This window comes from Lottia gigantea, assembly GCF_000327385.1.
Source record: "Lottia gigantea unplaced genomic scaffold LOTGIsca_14, whole genome shotgun sequence".
Taxonomy (NCBI): domain Eukaryota; kingdom Metazoa; phylum Mollusca; class Gastropoda; family Lottiidae; genus Lottia; species Lottia gigantea.
Genome location: NW_008707617.1, coordinates 2,635,031 through 2,651,336, shown reverse-complemented (window position 1 = coordinate 2,651,336; position 16,306 = coordinate 2,635,031). Strand labels below are relative to the sequence as shown.

Here is a 16,306-nt window from a genome sequence, read left to right as displayed (position 1 = left end):
GGGAGCGATCGCCTCAGTCCTCCAAGGTCGGGTATCGAAAAACACAAAATTTAATAAAATTTTGACAAAAACTGTCACCACTATCGCGTAAACAATCCAACAAATTTTGATGCGTTTTACTAAATAAAGGGCATTTACTGAAAATCCGTTGATCGAAAACTCGTCAAATTCAATCTTGACTAAGATCTCATCATTATAAATGATCATACCAAATTGCATTTAAATCGTATTCACAAATAAATTGTGACGCGTCTTTTTCCTAAGTCAAGGTAATAACTAAATGTTCACCGAAAGATCGTCAAATTCGAACTTGTCTAAGATCTCATTAATATAAATGATCACACAAAATTTCATTAAAATCAGATAAAAACTGTTGTCCAATTGTCGACGGACGGACCGATGGACAGGGGCGACGACAATATACGACCGCATTATAATGTGGGCGTATAAAATCAGTGTCTGTTGTCCCGTGGTCATTCACAGAGCCCGGTTCCTAGCCTTGTGCTTAAGACCGATTTCTTGCTTAGATCCAAGTTTGCTTCTCTTTCAAGTAAACTTTGAATATATTGTGTCCCTAGCTTAGTCATAAGAACGTTTTCTTGCTTAGAGGTGAAGTCGACTTAAATCAAGCTTGCTTTGCGTTTTTCTGTTGACTTCGGCTCTAAGATGACTTACAAGTTTTCGGTTCCTAACATACTAAGAAAGATGGCGGACAGACAACGCAGACGGCGAAATTACTTTAATAATCGTCCAGAAAGGAGGGTTCCAGACCGCTCTAATCCATTGGAAATTTATAATAGGGGTCAATGCTATATGAAATTTCGCTTTTTCCCAGAAACTATTTTGTTTATTTGCAATTTAGTTTTCCCTTTCATACAAAGAACACAGAATCAAAGGAAGGCGTTGACAGTTCCTCAATCAGTCTGCTTGGTTTTGCGAATTTTGGCTGGCGGTTCTTTTTATGTATGTATTGGGGACATTGTTAGTGTGTCGAAATCCACCGTTTGTAGAGAGGTAGCTAGAATCATCCCATTACTGGCCAATCTTTCTAATAGATTCATAAAGTTTCCATCTGGGAGAGAGATTATTGATGTCAAGACTGCTTTCCATGATAGAGCAGGTATGTACATTTTATTTTCTGTTTCTGTATCCTATTAAAAAAAATTAAAACTTGTTTAGCGCGTTAGTTACCAAAAAATCATCTTAATATGTACAAAACTCTGTCTACCACGACCACATATTTGGAAATATGATCCAGCAAAAAAGGTTCTCTACTCTTTATACTTTTAGGATTTCCCGATATTCTAGGCTGCATGGAACATTAATCAAAATTGAGGCGCCCACAGTAAGAAGAAGATTTTGTTTGTCGGAAAGGCTTTCAAGCTATAAATGTTAAAGTAAGTTGAAAGTTATTGCTGACTGATGTGACAACAGTATTTTAGTGGGTTGAAATTCATACCCTTTGTCGAATCCTACCCAAATTTTAACAAAATCTTGTGGATAAAAGCCTTTAAGCCAAATTTTGTAAAGATAACTTGCAAGGCAAGGTAATATACGCACACTGGCAGATTCGGTTTTGAATTAAAATATTTGGCAGTACAGTTACAAGATTCAACTTTCACTCATACACTTCTTTTGAACTTTTTGAGGTGACACTGAATTATATTGCTAGCAGGAAAATCCCTAATATTGTAGCTAAGTGGCCTTGTGCAGTTCACGACTCCAGAATTTTTTTTATGACAATGGTATATTGATATTTTCTTATTTCTTTAACCATAGAACAACGTAAATGCTGAATACTAAACTCAATTCATTCGTAAAGTTATTATCTTTCAGTTAATTAAAACGGGTTTTTTCGTCCAATCATCACTGGCTAAATTTTTCATAAATGGCTCAAGCAATTTTTTAGAATTCAAAATCACATGACATTTTGACTGACAGTTTGCGTTAGGATTTGTAACTTTCTCGAATGATGGCAGAACTAAGTAAACCTAACGTCACATTTCAGGAAAATTTTGAAAAAGAAATTCGCTTGCATAAAATATATTCTACGAGTTCAACCTGCAAAGGCATGTCAAATAATTATGGCATGTGCTGTTCTCTACAATGTTGCAAAATATAATGGTGATCCCGATATGGACAACTTGGAAGGAGAGGAGGAAGATGACATTGAAGACGACATTGACAGAAATAATGATGTCGATGCAGGCCAACAACGGCGATTAGGTCAGGCTGTTCGTCAAAGAATGACATATCTGTATTTCAATTAGATACAACTATGATTGCATAAAAGTTAGATGTACCCTTGTGATAAATAACACAAATGTGTTTTCATTAGCATTCATTCTTTAATAGATTTTTCTTTTTTATTTCCAGAATCTCGATTTCTAATTGTAATTTTTTTATTGTCAGTTGTTGAACATTAGCATCCAAATCCAAAAGTCTATCCTGCTTAGTTTCAATTTTTCTTTTCTTGGCAACTGGTTTCATAGGAGTTGTGTCAACTTGTTGCAACAGTATAGTTATGTTTTCAGCAACTGAAATAAATGAGTTATCACTTAGGTCGTGAATTATGCAATAGATTTATCAGATATATGGAGAAGACTATTCCCACAATTCAATGAAAACACGACCTATGGTTAACTGGTTACTAGTTGATTTAATCAAATTTTTTGCATATTATCAATAATAGACAATAATAGGGCAAACCTTCAATTTCCTCCTCAGTACCGGTCTCGATTACTCCAACTATACCATCTATTGCTAGATATGGACTAGCCTATATCTCAAAAATTTTATGTGATGAGCTCAATCTCAAAAATTCAATTTTTCTTGTGGATTGCGATCCCAAATCAATGTGTAATGATAATAGATCTAATACTATAATAGATATAGAATTAAGCATAGGCTATTTATTTTTCTCAATTTGCAAATAAATCAAGCATGATCTAGATTTTGCCCATTCAAATTAGCCTATTACAACGGTATGCTATTTGTCTTCTTATTATGTGTCAACGGTAAAGAGATCTTACAATACATACGATCGAAATGAAACTGAAAATTAGTTAGGCCTACCTATTTAGGTTATGGACCTCCACGTATTCCTTTTAGCTTCCATCGTAACCGAAGAAGAAAATTTGCCTTCGATTAGTTTTGATTCCCATTCACCAGCTCCATCAACATCATACTTTCTTCCTCTGTCCAATTTCTTTCCATTTCTAATCTAGTACAGTGGTGTGTAACCTATTTTCGTGGATATAAGGATTCAACACCGAATTTCGTCAAAGTTAAGAAAAAGAAAAAAAAAATTATGTCTTAGATGTTTCCTCAGATATTCTACAAAAATAATTAATATTTTTTTATTTCGATTTTCTTTATGAATCCTTCACTTTGACCCATATTTCATGAGCAAACAACTCGGCAACGGCGGCAGAATGCGTCACCTATTTTCGTGTACAATGTTTGATCTATAAATAAGTCGAGAAAAACACGTTGTATGGATACCAGGTGGTATAATTAACTTCTCTTAGTATTTATCTTTAATATCAATTCATTATAACTAGTGACAATTCCTTCAAAGAACCACGATTTAAAAAAAAATAGTGACTGACAAAATAAGATACGTAGCGTGATTTATTGCACAAAGTCACTGAAACAACATAAGAATATGGTCCACTTTGTGTTCCATAGAAATTTTCTGCTGACACGGAATCTGCTAGTTGATCACGTGACTTCATTCGTTGGACTACATTCTAGCAGACGACACTTAGAATTCCGATTACCGCTTGGGATTATAAGGAAATTCGGCCGCTAAAAAATGGTATGGTAATAACTGAAATCCGCCATTTTGTATTTGTCAAAGTATACATAAATACATTTTACCTTGCTTGAAACTACTGAATTCATTCTACTAGCTGATATTGTAGAGAAAACCCATGTTTACCAAAACAAGCAAATGCGGAGGTCGCGCAAGGTCGCTCACGTAAATTATTAATCATTTTCGAAAATCCACGAATAATAGGTTTCCACGAAAATAGGTTACACCACTGTACTTTAGCAGGCGATCATTTTACGCTGGGAAAGGGTCAGGTGTTAAAACATTACAGTACGGAATGTGGTTTCTTTCGTAAAAGAGCAGCGTTAGTCTAGATTAACTGGTCTTTTATACCGAAGCAAGCTTAGTGAAGTCGTCTTTCGTAAGCAAATTTTAAAATCAATGCTGGGAACGATGTTTTCCAAGTCGTCTTTAGTAAGACAAGCTTAAGTCGAATACGGCGAATACGGGACTTCGGCTAAGCTCAATGCTAGGAACCGGGCCCAAGAGATACAGACGACGACGAGCTCTAATGGTAATGCAAGGAAGGAGACTTCAAGATAGGAAGTTTATTACAGGATGGAGTGTTTTGCCAAATTTCGATTTTTCGACCTTGTACATTTGTGATTTGGTGGCACAAAACATAGGGAGGAGACAGAACCAATAAAAGGCTCTAACAGTAATTCAGTCTGTTTGCATTGTCTTGAGATTACCGGTCTGTGGTTCATTCTATGCATGTATTGGAGATACAATTATTGTGCAAAAGTCAACTGTGTGCAGAGAGGTGTCAAGAATGATCCCACTACTAGCAAATGCTGCGAACAGATTTGTGAAATTTCCAACAGGCAGGAAAGCGGTTGACACAAAAACTACATTTAAAGCTAAAGCAGGTAAATAAAATATAAGAAAAAAAGGACTGCAACAGTTTTATTGCAACAAATTTCACTGCTAACCAAACTTAATGCTAAAGCACTCGGAATAGATATCATGACATTGTACTTAAATATGCTTGTGTTAAGTGGTGATGAGAACGTAGTCCTATTATTATTCTGTACATTACATTGACTGATTTTACTTCCTATATATATTAGGATGTGTTGATGGTACACTGTTTCAACTGGAAGCATCAAAGAAAGATAAGAGAAGAAGATTATGTCTGCAGAAAGGATTTTCATGTTCAAGTAAGTTTTTTCGCGTAAACTTACACTAGCACATGAGTTGTTTCAAATAAATAGTCTATTTCACATTTGAGATACTGTGAACTACAATGAGAAACTATCTGAGCCTAATAAAAAACATCTCCACAATGTTAAGCTTTTACAAACTCGGTTTAATACCTTGACATTACCTGGCACCTTTCTTGTATCATGATATTGTGAATGTGAATAAACTTATTGACATATCTCCAGGTGTGTTGTGACGCAGACAGAAGAATAACAAACATAGTAGCTAGATAGCCAGTCTCTGTCCATGATTCTAGAATTTTCGGACAAAGTATCTTGTGCAGAGAGTTTGGAAAGGGCAAGTTTTTGCTGCTGTATTAAATCGAATTTCCAATGAGAAAATCAAATATAGAATCGAATTAACTGACTTTTCTGAATGTTTATAGATATGAGGTTTGTTGTGAAATGATAAGTATTTGTATTTCATGACGGATCCAAAATAACTGCAATTTAGATATTTGACAATTGTTACTTTATATTTTAATTTACTTTACAGGAATCCATAATGGTGTTTTGCTTGGAGATTGTGGGTATGGGATAAGGACTTTTCTGATGACTCCTTATAGAAATCCCAATGGACAGGCTAAGATTAGATTTAATGTGGCTCATCGTGCAACAAGAAATACCCATGAACAGACCATAGGAATTCTGAAACGAAACTTTGCATGTATCAAATACATATTGCGGGTGCAACCCCAAAAAGCCTGTCACAAAATAGTAGCCTGTGCTGTTTTGTAAAACATCGGTAAAGATCACGGAGAGCCAGATTTTGATGATGGAGATGATAATAATGAAAATGAAGATCCTACAAATGACGACTAAAATGGGGGTAGGGAAAACCAACAACGTCTCGGTCAAACTGTAAGAGACAGACTTACTGAGCAACATTTTAGTTAGCAATTTGAGTAAAAAAACCAATGAATTGAAATGATCTTTATTAATTTGAAAGAGAGCATGTACTCATACATGAAAATATAAAACCCAAGTACTAACGTTATGAAATGCAAAACAAAACCCTGAATCCAAAATAACATTTTGACAATTTATTGGTAGCATCTATTAAAAATTAAAATGAACTATCGATCCAAACTGCAAAATGAAACTCAAATTCCATAAAAACAAAATATTGGCCATACATGGTAACATCTAATGAACTTTTAACATATGAGGAAATATATCAATCATAAATAAGGAGGCATTTCATAATGATTTAACTTTCACTTTTGTTTAGCATTTCCCTTTTCTTCATTTCCAGTATTTCTATTTGTAGGGTAATTTTTTAACTTTCAGTTCCTGAACAGTTATATCTATTTCTGCCAGTCTTTCCTCTGATCCAACTGTTTTTTAAAACAGGTGTGCCTGGTGGTGGCATTAAGGGTTGCGCAGTTGGAGTTACCGCTGTTTCAACTTGCTGCATTAAATCGAATATATCTCCAGTTACTACAAACGGAAGCATTTGTAATTAATATTATAAATTGTCATCTGTCATGAAAAACATCCACTTACATATATACTAGTATTGTAGTATTGTTCATATTAAATCCTTAAGATTAGGATTTCTTAGAATTAAAAGACAAATTTTGCATGCACAAATGACATAATATCTGAGCAATGAATCCATAATCCCATGATTTTAGCTAAGAATTCTAATCTAATTTTATATATTTAGCCAAATATACAAAAAAAATTACATCTGCCAACAGAAAATCATTTTCAATAATGGCTAAAACCTTGCTGAATGCATTTCCCTTAAAAATAGCTCATAATTATCTAACACATATATCTTACCTTCAAAGGGTTCCTCAGTGCCACCAGATTCCAAACCCCCAATTATTCCTTCAATGGATGGAGCACCACTATTATCATTAAGAAATTGTTCTGCTTCCAATGACAGACAGGTTGATGTTAAGCTAGGCTTTCAATCAAAAACAAAATTGTAATGAGCATACTTGCTTTCATAGCATAACATTTCTACTAGTATATTATCGGGCTTTCATGCCGCTTTTACAATTTATTTCCGTTTATTTTGACACATTAACAGACATTTCAAAATTTTTGTCCTTAAGACATAATATATAATTACCGGATTGTTTTATATTATCGCTTTTTGACATTCATCTCTTGCCTATCTTGATTGGTGTACATGCTGTAAAAACATTTGTGTATGTCAATCTACCAATAAGTTTGAATAATAATGCTACATAAGTTTTAGGTAGCCAAACTGTAAGCTAACAGAAAATAGACATCATAGGCTAAGATACTAACAGTAATAGTTGAAGAGCTGCCACAATTATTGTCTGAACAAAGTAATAAGTTTTTTTTTTCCATCACTTTTAAAAGAATTTGAAGTAGGCCTATCAGCCTCAAAATAGTACTGTTAATCAGAATGTCTTTAACTTTGTTGAAAATATAAACATAAGCACATAATATTAGATTTATTGTAGGCCTTTGTCTATGTAAATAATAACGGCTTCTAAGCCTATCATCCTAAATCTATCTATGTCTATTATAGTTTCCAGTTTGTTTGGAAGTCCTACAGTCAGCACTGTTGCTGTTTCGCCCCCCTCCCCTTCCCGTAGAGCTATCGATTGGAAACTTTGCAGAGAGGTACTTATATTCATATAGAATATGAATCAAATGAAATTCGGTATGTGTATACATATTCATAAAACGAAGATCAAGTTCGAATTTGAGCTGTTTTCGACCTTTAGAAGCAGAGTTATTGCCTTTGCCCCAAAATCTTGAATATGCTATTCCTCTCTTAGTTTTCGATCGATTTTGATGAAACTTAAAATGGATGTTATTGGACCTAAATCGAAAGGTTTGAGAAAGTTTAGTTAACTTCGGATTAAATTTAAGGCTTTTTCAAGATTTAGGCCTCTTACGTCAATTTTGAAGAGTTATCACCCTTTAACCTCTATACAGTAAGTGCTTCTATCAACATCAATTGCTTGTTAACACTCTAAAAACTAGAGTGTTTGAAGGAATCAAATGAAATTCGGTATGGGCATACATATTCATGAAACGAAGGTCCGTCCGTCCGTCCGTCAACATTTGCTTGTAAACGCTCTAATAACTAGATTTTTTGATGGAATCAAATGAAATTCGGTATGTGTATACATATTCATAAAACGAAGATCAAGTTCGAATTTGAGCTATTTTCGACCGTTAGAAGCAGAGTTATTGCCCTTACCCCAAAATCTTGAATATTTACCATCCGCATGCCGTGGGGGGCGTATATGGCTGTGGTCCACTATCTAATTTTTCTTTCTTCTAAACAATCGCAGGTTCGTCAATTTTTGTAGTTAGTAGTGTGGAGCCAATCAACCCCAGCATCTACCTTGTCCACCAGGACATTATCTGGAACCAGTGGGGGTTGAGCCACTGCCGAATTATAGAGCATCGAATACGAGAATTTCAAACTTCTCCTCGCTTGATAATTCTGATTTACTATTCAGAAGATTTTCACTATTCAAAAGAATTTCACTTTCAGGCATTTCAATTGCCAATCTTTTCTAGCTCGAGGGTCACGTTATTGGCACGCAGTAGAGGGACATAACTCTTGCAAATTATTACCAAATTTATTTATTGCACTTGTCTTGTTTCGTTTTATTGATTTATGTATTTTGTTTTACGGTTCTGATCGTTTGTACTTTGTATTTATTTTATTCCAGATTTTACCATAAAACTATAGTTTCGATTTCCTAACAGGTCCAAATTTTACATAATAAAAAAAAAGATGCGGGACAACAGATTAAAATATTTCGTTTCATGTAAAAAAAAATGGCCATTCCGGATTTTATCAGAAACCTTTAGTTCGTTTTAAATGTCGTTTTTGTGCAGTTGGGCACGATGCGGCAAGTTGGGCAATGCGGCAAAACGAACCCATCGCATAAGCTTTGACTGTAAAACTTCAGAATTTTTTTCCTGGTCTGGATTGTTTAATGTGCTGAGAGAATCCAAATGATACCCTATTACTAGAAACATCCATATTCAATAAATGCACATTCTGTCCTCTTTTGGCAGAAACCAACACAATCAGTAAAATAAATTAATAAAGTTAGATGGATAAATCCTTCAAAGACAGTGATCTAACTGGTGATTATGATTTAAGAAATTGTAATAAAATATTCACATTCCAAATTTTTTCATATTTGGGTTTCACAAGTTTATTTTCAAAACTCCATTCACAAACCTCACAATAAGAGGGTGGTCTCAAATTTTGGAACCACCAATATCTATGATTGCCGACAACGAGCTCCGTGTCTTGTTTAAAGCACTATAACCTAGATCTTGGTTATATAAAGAAAACAAATAATCCAACACAATGTCCACACTTGCAGAAAAGGGATCAATTTTTCCCTGATCCGTAAATTTAAACCATTTATCCCAGAAAACCAGATATTGTTTGGTTCTAGACTTTCTCCAAGAATCCCATAAGATATTGACAACTCCTTCAGAAAATCCTCTTTCATTCCAATAATTCCGGATACGGGAAATGCCGCCAACTTCAATTTTTTGGGTTGAGGATGACTGGCCTTGTCCCAAGGTAGATGAAGCCTGGTTTCGCTCTTCTGATTCCTATTGGCCTGTCAATAAGAATATGAATAAGATGAGTGAGCCGTATAGTCCAAATAAGAGCAATAACAATGACAGTGGCCTTGTCCGAAATAATTTTCTGAATACATTTTGCAATAAGACAAAAGGGGGGAAAACAGTAGAAATTTTCTAGGCTCCAGTCCATTGAAAGTGCATCAATATGATATGCTCTCAGATTATATTTCCAAGCAACATATTTTTGAATCTTTTTATTAAGACGTTTCCACCCATTTCTCTTAGGTAACTTACAGCAGTTGTATTATCACATTGTATGAGTATGTTTTATGTTTTAATATTAAAATAAAAGAAATTGCTTTCATTTCAAGGATATGTGCTTTTTTCTCTGCAAGACTCCACCTTCAATTAGCCTGATGATCATTCAATCAAGCAACCCAGCCTTTCGAACGGGCATCAGTTCGAAGGATGAGTTCTGGATTACTTAACCTAAGGAATTTATAAGAACCTTTTATATTAGACAACCACCATTTAATTTTTAAGGTGGGAGGGAATCATTTTTGACTCAAAATTTCCCTTATTAAGTTTAAGTGCTTCAATCGTATTTCTTTCAATATCTTTATAATGCAGTTTACCATACATAACAGCTACGAAAGAAGCTACTATTTTCCCAATGAAGATTGTCAAATATCTGATCTTAATTGACTTTTTATTTAAAATATCTGAACCAATGGCTATGTTTTCAGCTTTCTCATCATCCATGGCAATTGTCATCTCAGCTGAATTAATCCAAAACCCAAGAAATTTAATAATTTGAGTAGGTGTTAGTTGTGATTTAGGCTATCATAATTGATAGTAAAACCTAGGTTAGAAAAAAGTTCTGTAGCTTTATGTACTGCTGATTGACATACCTCTTTATCTGAATGTGATATTAGGCTATCATCAATATAACCTAAGCAATATTGCTCTTTCTCAAAGTTGAAAAGACCACTTTACAAATCTTAGTGAAAATTCGTGGCCTTGATGCCAGTTCATTTGGCAAACAGGTAAATTGATAAAGGGTATTTCCCCATCGGAATTTCAAATATTTCCTATAATGAGGGTCTACATTAACAGAAAAATAAGCTTCAGACAAATCTACTGAAGCCATGAAAGAATTTTGTGTTATTAAAGAAATTGCTGTGTCAATTTTCTCCATTTTGAAATGATTATAAACCACATATCTTATAAATTCAATATCATTCTGTAAGTATTGTTTTTCTTTCACGTAAAAATATTGAAGATACAAAATGATCTTTGGAATCATTCACAATTTCAATAATACCTTTCTTCAATTAAGTATTCACTTGTTCAGTTACTAAGCTATGCTCGTGGGTCGAAAACTGAATAATGTTTGGGTCATGTAGTTGTTTTGGACAACAATAGACCTATTGACTGATGACGTAACATTTCAATAAACAAACTTCGCGCTATAAACTATGGGATTGAATTGGGTAAGGTATAACAAAATGGCCGAACGAATACTGATTTATAGAGAAGAAGACGTTTTGGGAGCCAAATTAAAAGATAAAAACATAGAAAAGAATAATGAAGACGATCTGAGACGATGGATTGCTTGCAGAGGACTATCTTCCACCAAGACTGAGACTCATGAGGCGCTTGTGCTATAAAGCTATATTTATATCACTGAATTGAATCAGAATCACGTTACATTACAAACTTACACTGCAGTACTGCAGCGGTAGGTTCGTTTTGCCTCATTGCCCAACTTGCTGCATCGTGCCCAACTGCACAAAAACGACTTGTAAAACGAAACTAAAGGTTTCTGATAAAATTCGGAATGACCATTTGTTTCACATGAAACGAAATATTTTAATCTGTTGACCCGCATCGATTTTCTTTTTTATTTATAATTTGGACCTGTTAGGGAAATCGAAAATATAGTTTGATGAAAATCGGATAGTTAATAAGAAAGTTGGCAATGCGCATGCGCACTACGCAAATTCGATATTTCCATCAAATTTAGAATTTGATTATACACATACATACCAAGTTTGATGAAAATCGGATAGTAACTAAGAAAGTTAGCAATGCGCATGCGCACTACGCAAATTCGATAATTCCATCAAATTTAGAATTTAATTATACACATACATACCAAGTTTGATGAAAATTGGATAAGAAATGAGAAAGTTGGTAAATTAAGTGGAGGTATACCTTCAATATGCTGCCGTGAGCTTAAACTAAAATATGACATGATTCAATCCACCTGAAAGCTTAATTTTATACCATAACTGGACAAAAATCATTTTTAAGGAATATAAAAGGGAGGGTGTCTTTAAAACAACTTAAAATTTGATTTCTGTTGGGGTTGACAGCCAGGTTAATCTAATTAGCCGATTTATCTAATAATAATGTTAAGTGAATGGAGTTTTGAATTTGCATGTAAGGTATGCATGTTATATATCTATGGAAAGCTGAGAATCTCTACATTACAAAATCGAAAGAATTATTGCCATATCTCTTTTAGGGACCGAGATACAGCACTTTAAAGGCTCAAAATGGTCCATATTTAGACCCCTGTAAAATCGGAAAGAGTTGTCTGACCCCAAAGGTCAAAAGGTCATCAGATAGACAAGGTCACAAATTATCATCACAGTAAATATGAAGGTCATCAAAGGTCAAGGTCATGAGATATACGCCTTCAGACTTTGAAAAAAACAATCCGGTCCTACAAAAAAGATAGAACCGAAAATCAAAATTATGCTTCCTATCATTTGTAGACAAACATTAAACAGATCGTTTGACACAAACGTTACGCAAATCGGATTAAAAATGAATTCTTGGAATCGATTTGGGCAAAACTGAGGCAAACCAATATGGCGACAAACATGTTACTTCCGGTACGATTTTTTTTAGTTTAAAAGGTTTGTATTAAGGCTGGTAATATAATGCATATGTTACTTTTGACATAAATCAATTCCACCGGAAGTGACGACAACGGAAGTACTAACATCGAAACCGGAAGTAATGAAAAAATTTTGAATGTGTGCTTTTATTCCACTTTGCTGGCGGTCTACACAATGTAAGTTTCAAGTCAATCCGCCAAATAACAACCGAAATAGTATTTTTCGATTAATTTCGGCAAAAAAAAGTATGCAACGAATTTTCGAAAATTTTTAACTGTTATCATTTGCTCTTTGTTACAAGAAATCCAATGAAAGAAACCCGATCAAAATCGGTTGATAAACATGCCCTCTAGAGGCGATTTTCTGTTTGTTGCTAACGTCGCTTCATGTTGCTCAGAAAATTTTCGTTTTACATTCATTACACAATTCTCCACAGGTTAGAAAACATGATGAAATCCGTTTTGCCGTAACCGTTGCCGTTTCCGAGAACTAAGCTCCCGGGATGAAGAAAAAAAAAATAAACAGTTAGAAAACAATGCAGAACTGTTCTAATAACAGTACTGATGCAGGGCGTGTTACAACATTCAGGTACATACGAAGATGGTCTATTGCAATTACATTGATGTAAATACTTTTCTGCATCTTTAAATTCAAATATCCAAAAGTGCCTAGAGTTTAATGTGTATTGACTAGGAATAAAAGAATGTTTGTCAATTACTAAAGACCAAGTTTGATTATATCCGGATAAGAAATAAGAAATTTGGTAATACGCATGCGCACAACAAAAAATCGTTATTTCCATCGAATTTATAATTGGATTATACACATACATACCAAGTTTGGTTAAATTCGGATAAGAAATAAGAAAGTTGGTAATACGCATGCGCAGAACAAAAATTCAATATTTTCATTAAATTTAGAATTGGATTATACACATACATACCAAGATTTATAAAATTCTGACAAGAATTAAGAAAGTTGGTAATGCGCATGCGCACAACAAAAATTCAATATTTCCATCAAAATCAGAAGTCGATTATACACATACATACCAAGTTTGGTGAAATTCGGATAAGAAATAAGAAAGTTGATAATGCGCATGCGCACAACAAAAATTCAATATTTGCATCGATTCAGAATTTGATTATACACATACATATTAAGTTTGGTGAAAATCGGATAAGAAATAAGAAAGTTGGGAAATTAAGTGGGGGTATCCCTTTTATGTGCTTCCGTAAGCTCAATTTACAGTATAACATGGTTCAATCCACCAAGGAGCTTATTCATATACTATAACTGGACGTAAAACATGTATTATTAAAAACATTTTAAAATTATCTTTAAAACAACTGAAACTTTGATTTCTATTGGGGTTGACAGCCAGGTTAATCTAATTAGCCGATTTATCTAATGATAGCCCCATGTTAAAAGAATGGGACATTGAATTTGCATGTAAGGCATGCATGTTATATATCATTGGAAAGCGCAGGATCTCAGCATTTTGAATCCGACAGAATTATTGCTCTACGTCTAATAGGGCACATGTGAGGACGCTTTAAAGATGAAAACTCAACTTTAAGTGACACCCATAAAACCGAAACTACGTGTCGGACACAAAAAATATTACCATCATGTAAAAGCTGAAGTCAATAGTAAACATTAATGTAAATATCAACGTCATCTGAGAGCCAAGTTCCTTTGATAGACGCGTTCAAAGTTTTAAGGAAATTGCAACATTTCCTTTAATGTGACTTTGACATCATCAAATGCCACATGAATTGAAACCATTTATTAAGTGCATTAATAATCTGAAAGTGGTATGGCGCTAAATCAATTAGGGTTTGAGATACAGCACTGCAAAAATGCCATTTTGACCATATTTAGACCCCTATAAAATCAGAATTTGTTGTTTGACCTTAAAGGTCAAAGGGTCATGAGAAGGTCAAGGACAGCCTTTATCACCATGGTCAATATAAAGGTCATCAAAGATCAAGGTCATGAGTTATAAGCCTTCAAACTTCGGAAAAAAACATCAGGTTGTACAAAAAAAGGCACAACCGAAAATCAAAATTATGCTTCCTAAGGATTGTAGATAGACATTAATCGTATCGTATGACACAAAAATTACGCAACTCAGATGAAAAATGGCCTCTGAATAGCAATTTCTGCAAAATGAGGCAAACCAAAATGGCGGCCTAAATGTTACTTCCGGTGCGAATATTATTTATTAATAAGTTTGTATTAATGCAATATGTTATTTTTGAGATAACTCAATTTCACCGGAAGTGATACCACCGGAAGTACTAACATCGAAACCGGAAGTGATCAAAATTTTTTGAATGTGTGCTTTTATTCCACTATGCTGTCAGTCTACACCATGTAAGTTTCAAGTCAATCCGCCAAATAATAACCGAAATATTATTTTTCGATTAATTTCGGCAAAAAAAAATTGGAACGAATTTTCGAAAATCGAAAATTTTCAACTGCTATCATATGTCCTTTGTTACAAGAATTACGATGAAGAAAACCCCATCAAAATCGGTTGATAAACACGCCCTCTAGAGTCCATTTTCCGTTTGTTGCCAACGTTGCTTACGTTGCTCAGAAAGTTTTCGTTTTACATTTAAGCTGGGATTACCCACGAGTTACGAAACGCCACGAAGTCCGTTTTCCCGTACCTGTTGCTGTTTCCGAGAAAACCGGCCTGCGCACAGAGTGGGACTTTGCAAATGTAGCAAATTGCAAAAGACCCAGAAAAAATCAACATTCCACGATAATTAGATCATGTGCAAGAACAGTCTATAGTTGAGAAATTTTCAATTGTTAGAAGATTCTAATACCGGAAGTAGACGTCAGACCTCACAAATGAAAGTATCAGCAGATAGCCAAGGTCAATGACCTTTGATCTTGTAAAGGAGAAGGTCTAAAAAGGTCAAGATCAAGAGATATACGTCATCAAAATTTCTAATTGCACAAGACTATAAAACCGGAAATTGACATAGGACATTTTGAACAAATGTATACTTTGCAAGTTATGCCCTTGGCCAAAAATGTCAATAATGAGTAATTTAACCCGGATGTGCCACGCCCACCTCAATTTTTTCTGCATAGGTTAATTGATATTCAAAATGTTATGTAGTGTTCCAAATTTCAAGCTTCTACATCATATAGGTCAAAAGATATAGGTCAACAAAAGTCAACAAAGGTCAAAATCGAAAAATGAAAATATCCAAATGTAAAAAACCCGTTCCTTTTTTGGAACTATAAAGCTGAAACAACTGAGCTGTTAACACAAACTGGCCAAATGAATGAGGTAATTGTGTAAAAAGGCCTTTTTTAAACAAACGCATCCTATGCGAGTTATGGCCCTGTCTCTAAATGTAAACAATTAGTAATTCAACCCGGATGTGCCACGCCCACATAAGTTTTTTTGTCATAGGTGAATTCATATTCAAAGTGTCTAGTTATATTGCAAATATCAAGGTTCTACATCAAATAGATCATTAGATATACATACACCAAGCTCAAAAAGTCGCAAATATTGTAAAAAAAAACTCAAATTTTAAAAAATCACGAAGTTCAATTTTGCTTTAAAAAAACGATTTTTATATATCTATGTAAAGTACACGAGAAGCACATTAGGAAACCGAAAAAATTTACTCTCTAGGTTAATTAGGTCACGTGCTAGAGCAGTCCAAAGTTGCGAATTTGACTTTTTACGGATGGCCATAAAACCGGAAGTACATGTCGGAGGTCAAAGGTCAAAGTATCAAATGATAGCCAAGGTCAATGACCTTTGACCCTAT

General features: G+C 34.3%; 2 protein-coding genes across 2 annotated transcripts in view; one reads left to right on the top strand and one right to left on the bottom strand.

Moving 5' to 3' along the window:
• Positions 1–705: 705 nt before the first annotated feature.
• Positions 706–1,158, top strand: LOTGIDRAFT_111871 (hypothetical protein; the record flags this gene model as incomplete). Its single annotated transcript, XM_009049746.1, has 1 exon — positions 706–1,158. The coding sequence occupies one exon, from the start codon at positions 706–708 to the stop codon at positions 1,156–1,158; it is 453 nt and encodes a 150-aa protein (XP_009047994.1).
• A 5,158-nt stretch (positions 1,159–6,316) lies between these two features.
• LOTGIDRAFT_157536 (hypothetical protein) overlaps positions 6,317–16,306 on the bottom strand; it is a gene marked incomplete at both ends in the record, with an annotated part of 50,002 nt that continues 40,012 nt past the window's right edge. The window contains 2 exons of the mRNA XM_009049745.1: positions 6,317–6,477; positions 6,826–6,952. Coding sequence (XP_009047993.1) covers positions 6,317–6,477; positions 6,826–6,952 — 288 coding nt within the window. The remainder of the gene's footprint in view (positions 6,478–6,825; positions 6,953–16,306) is intronic.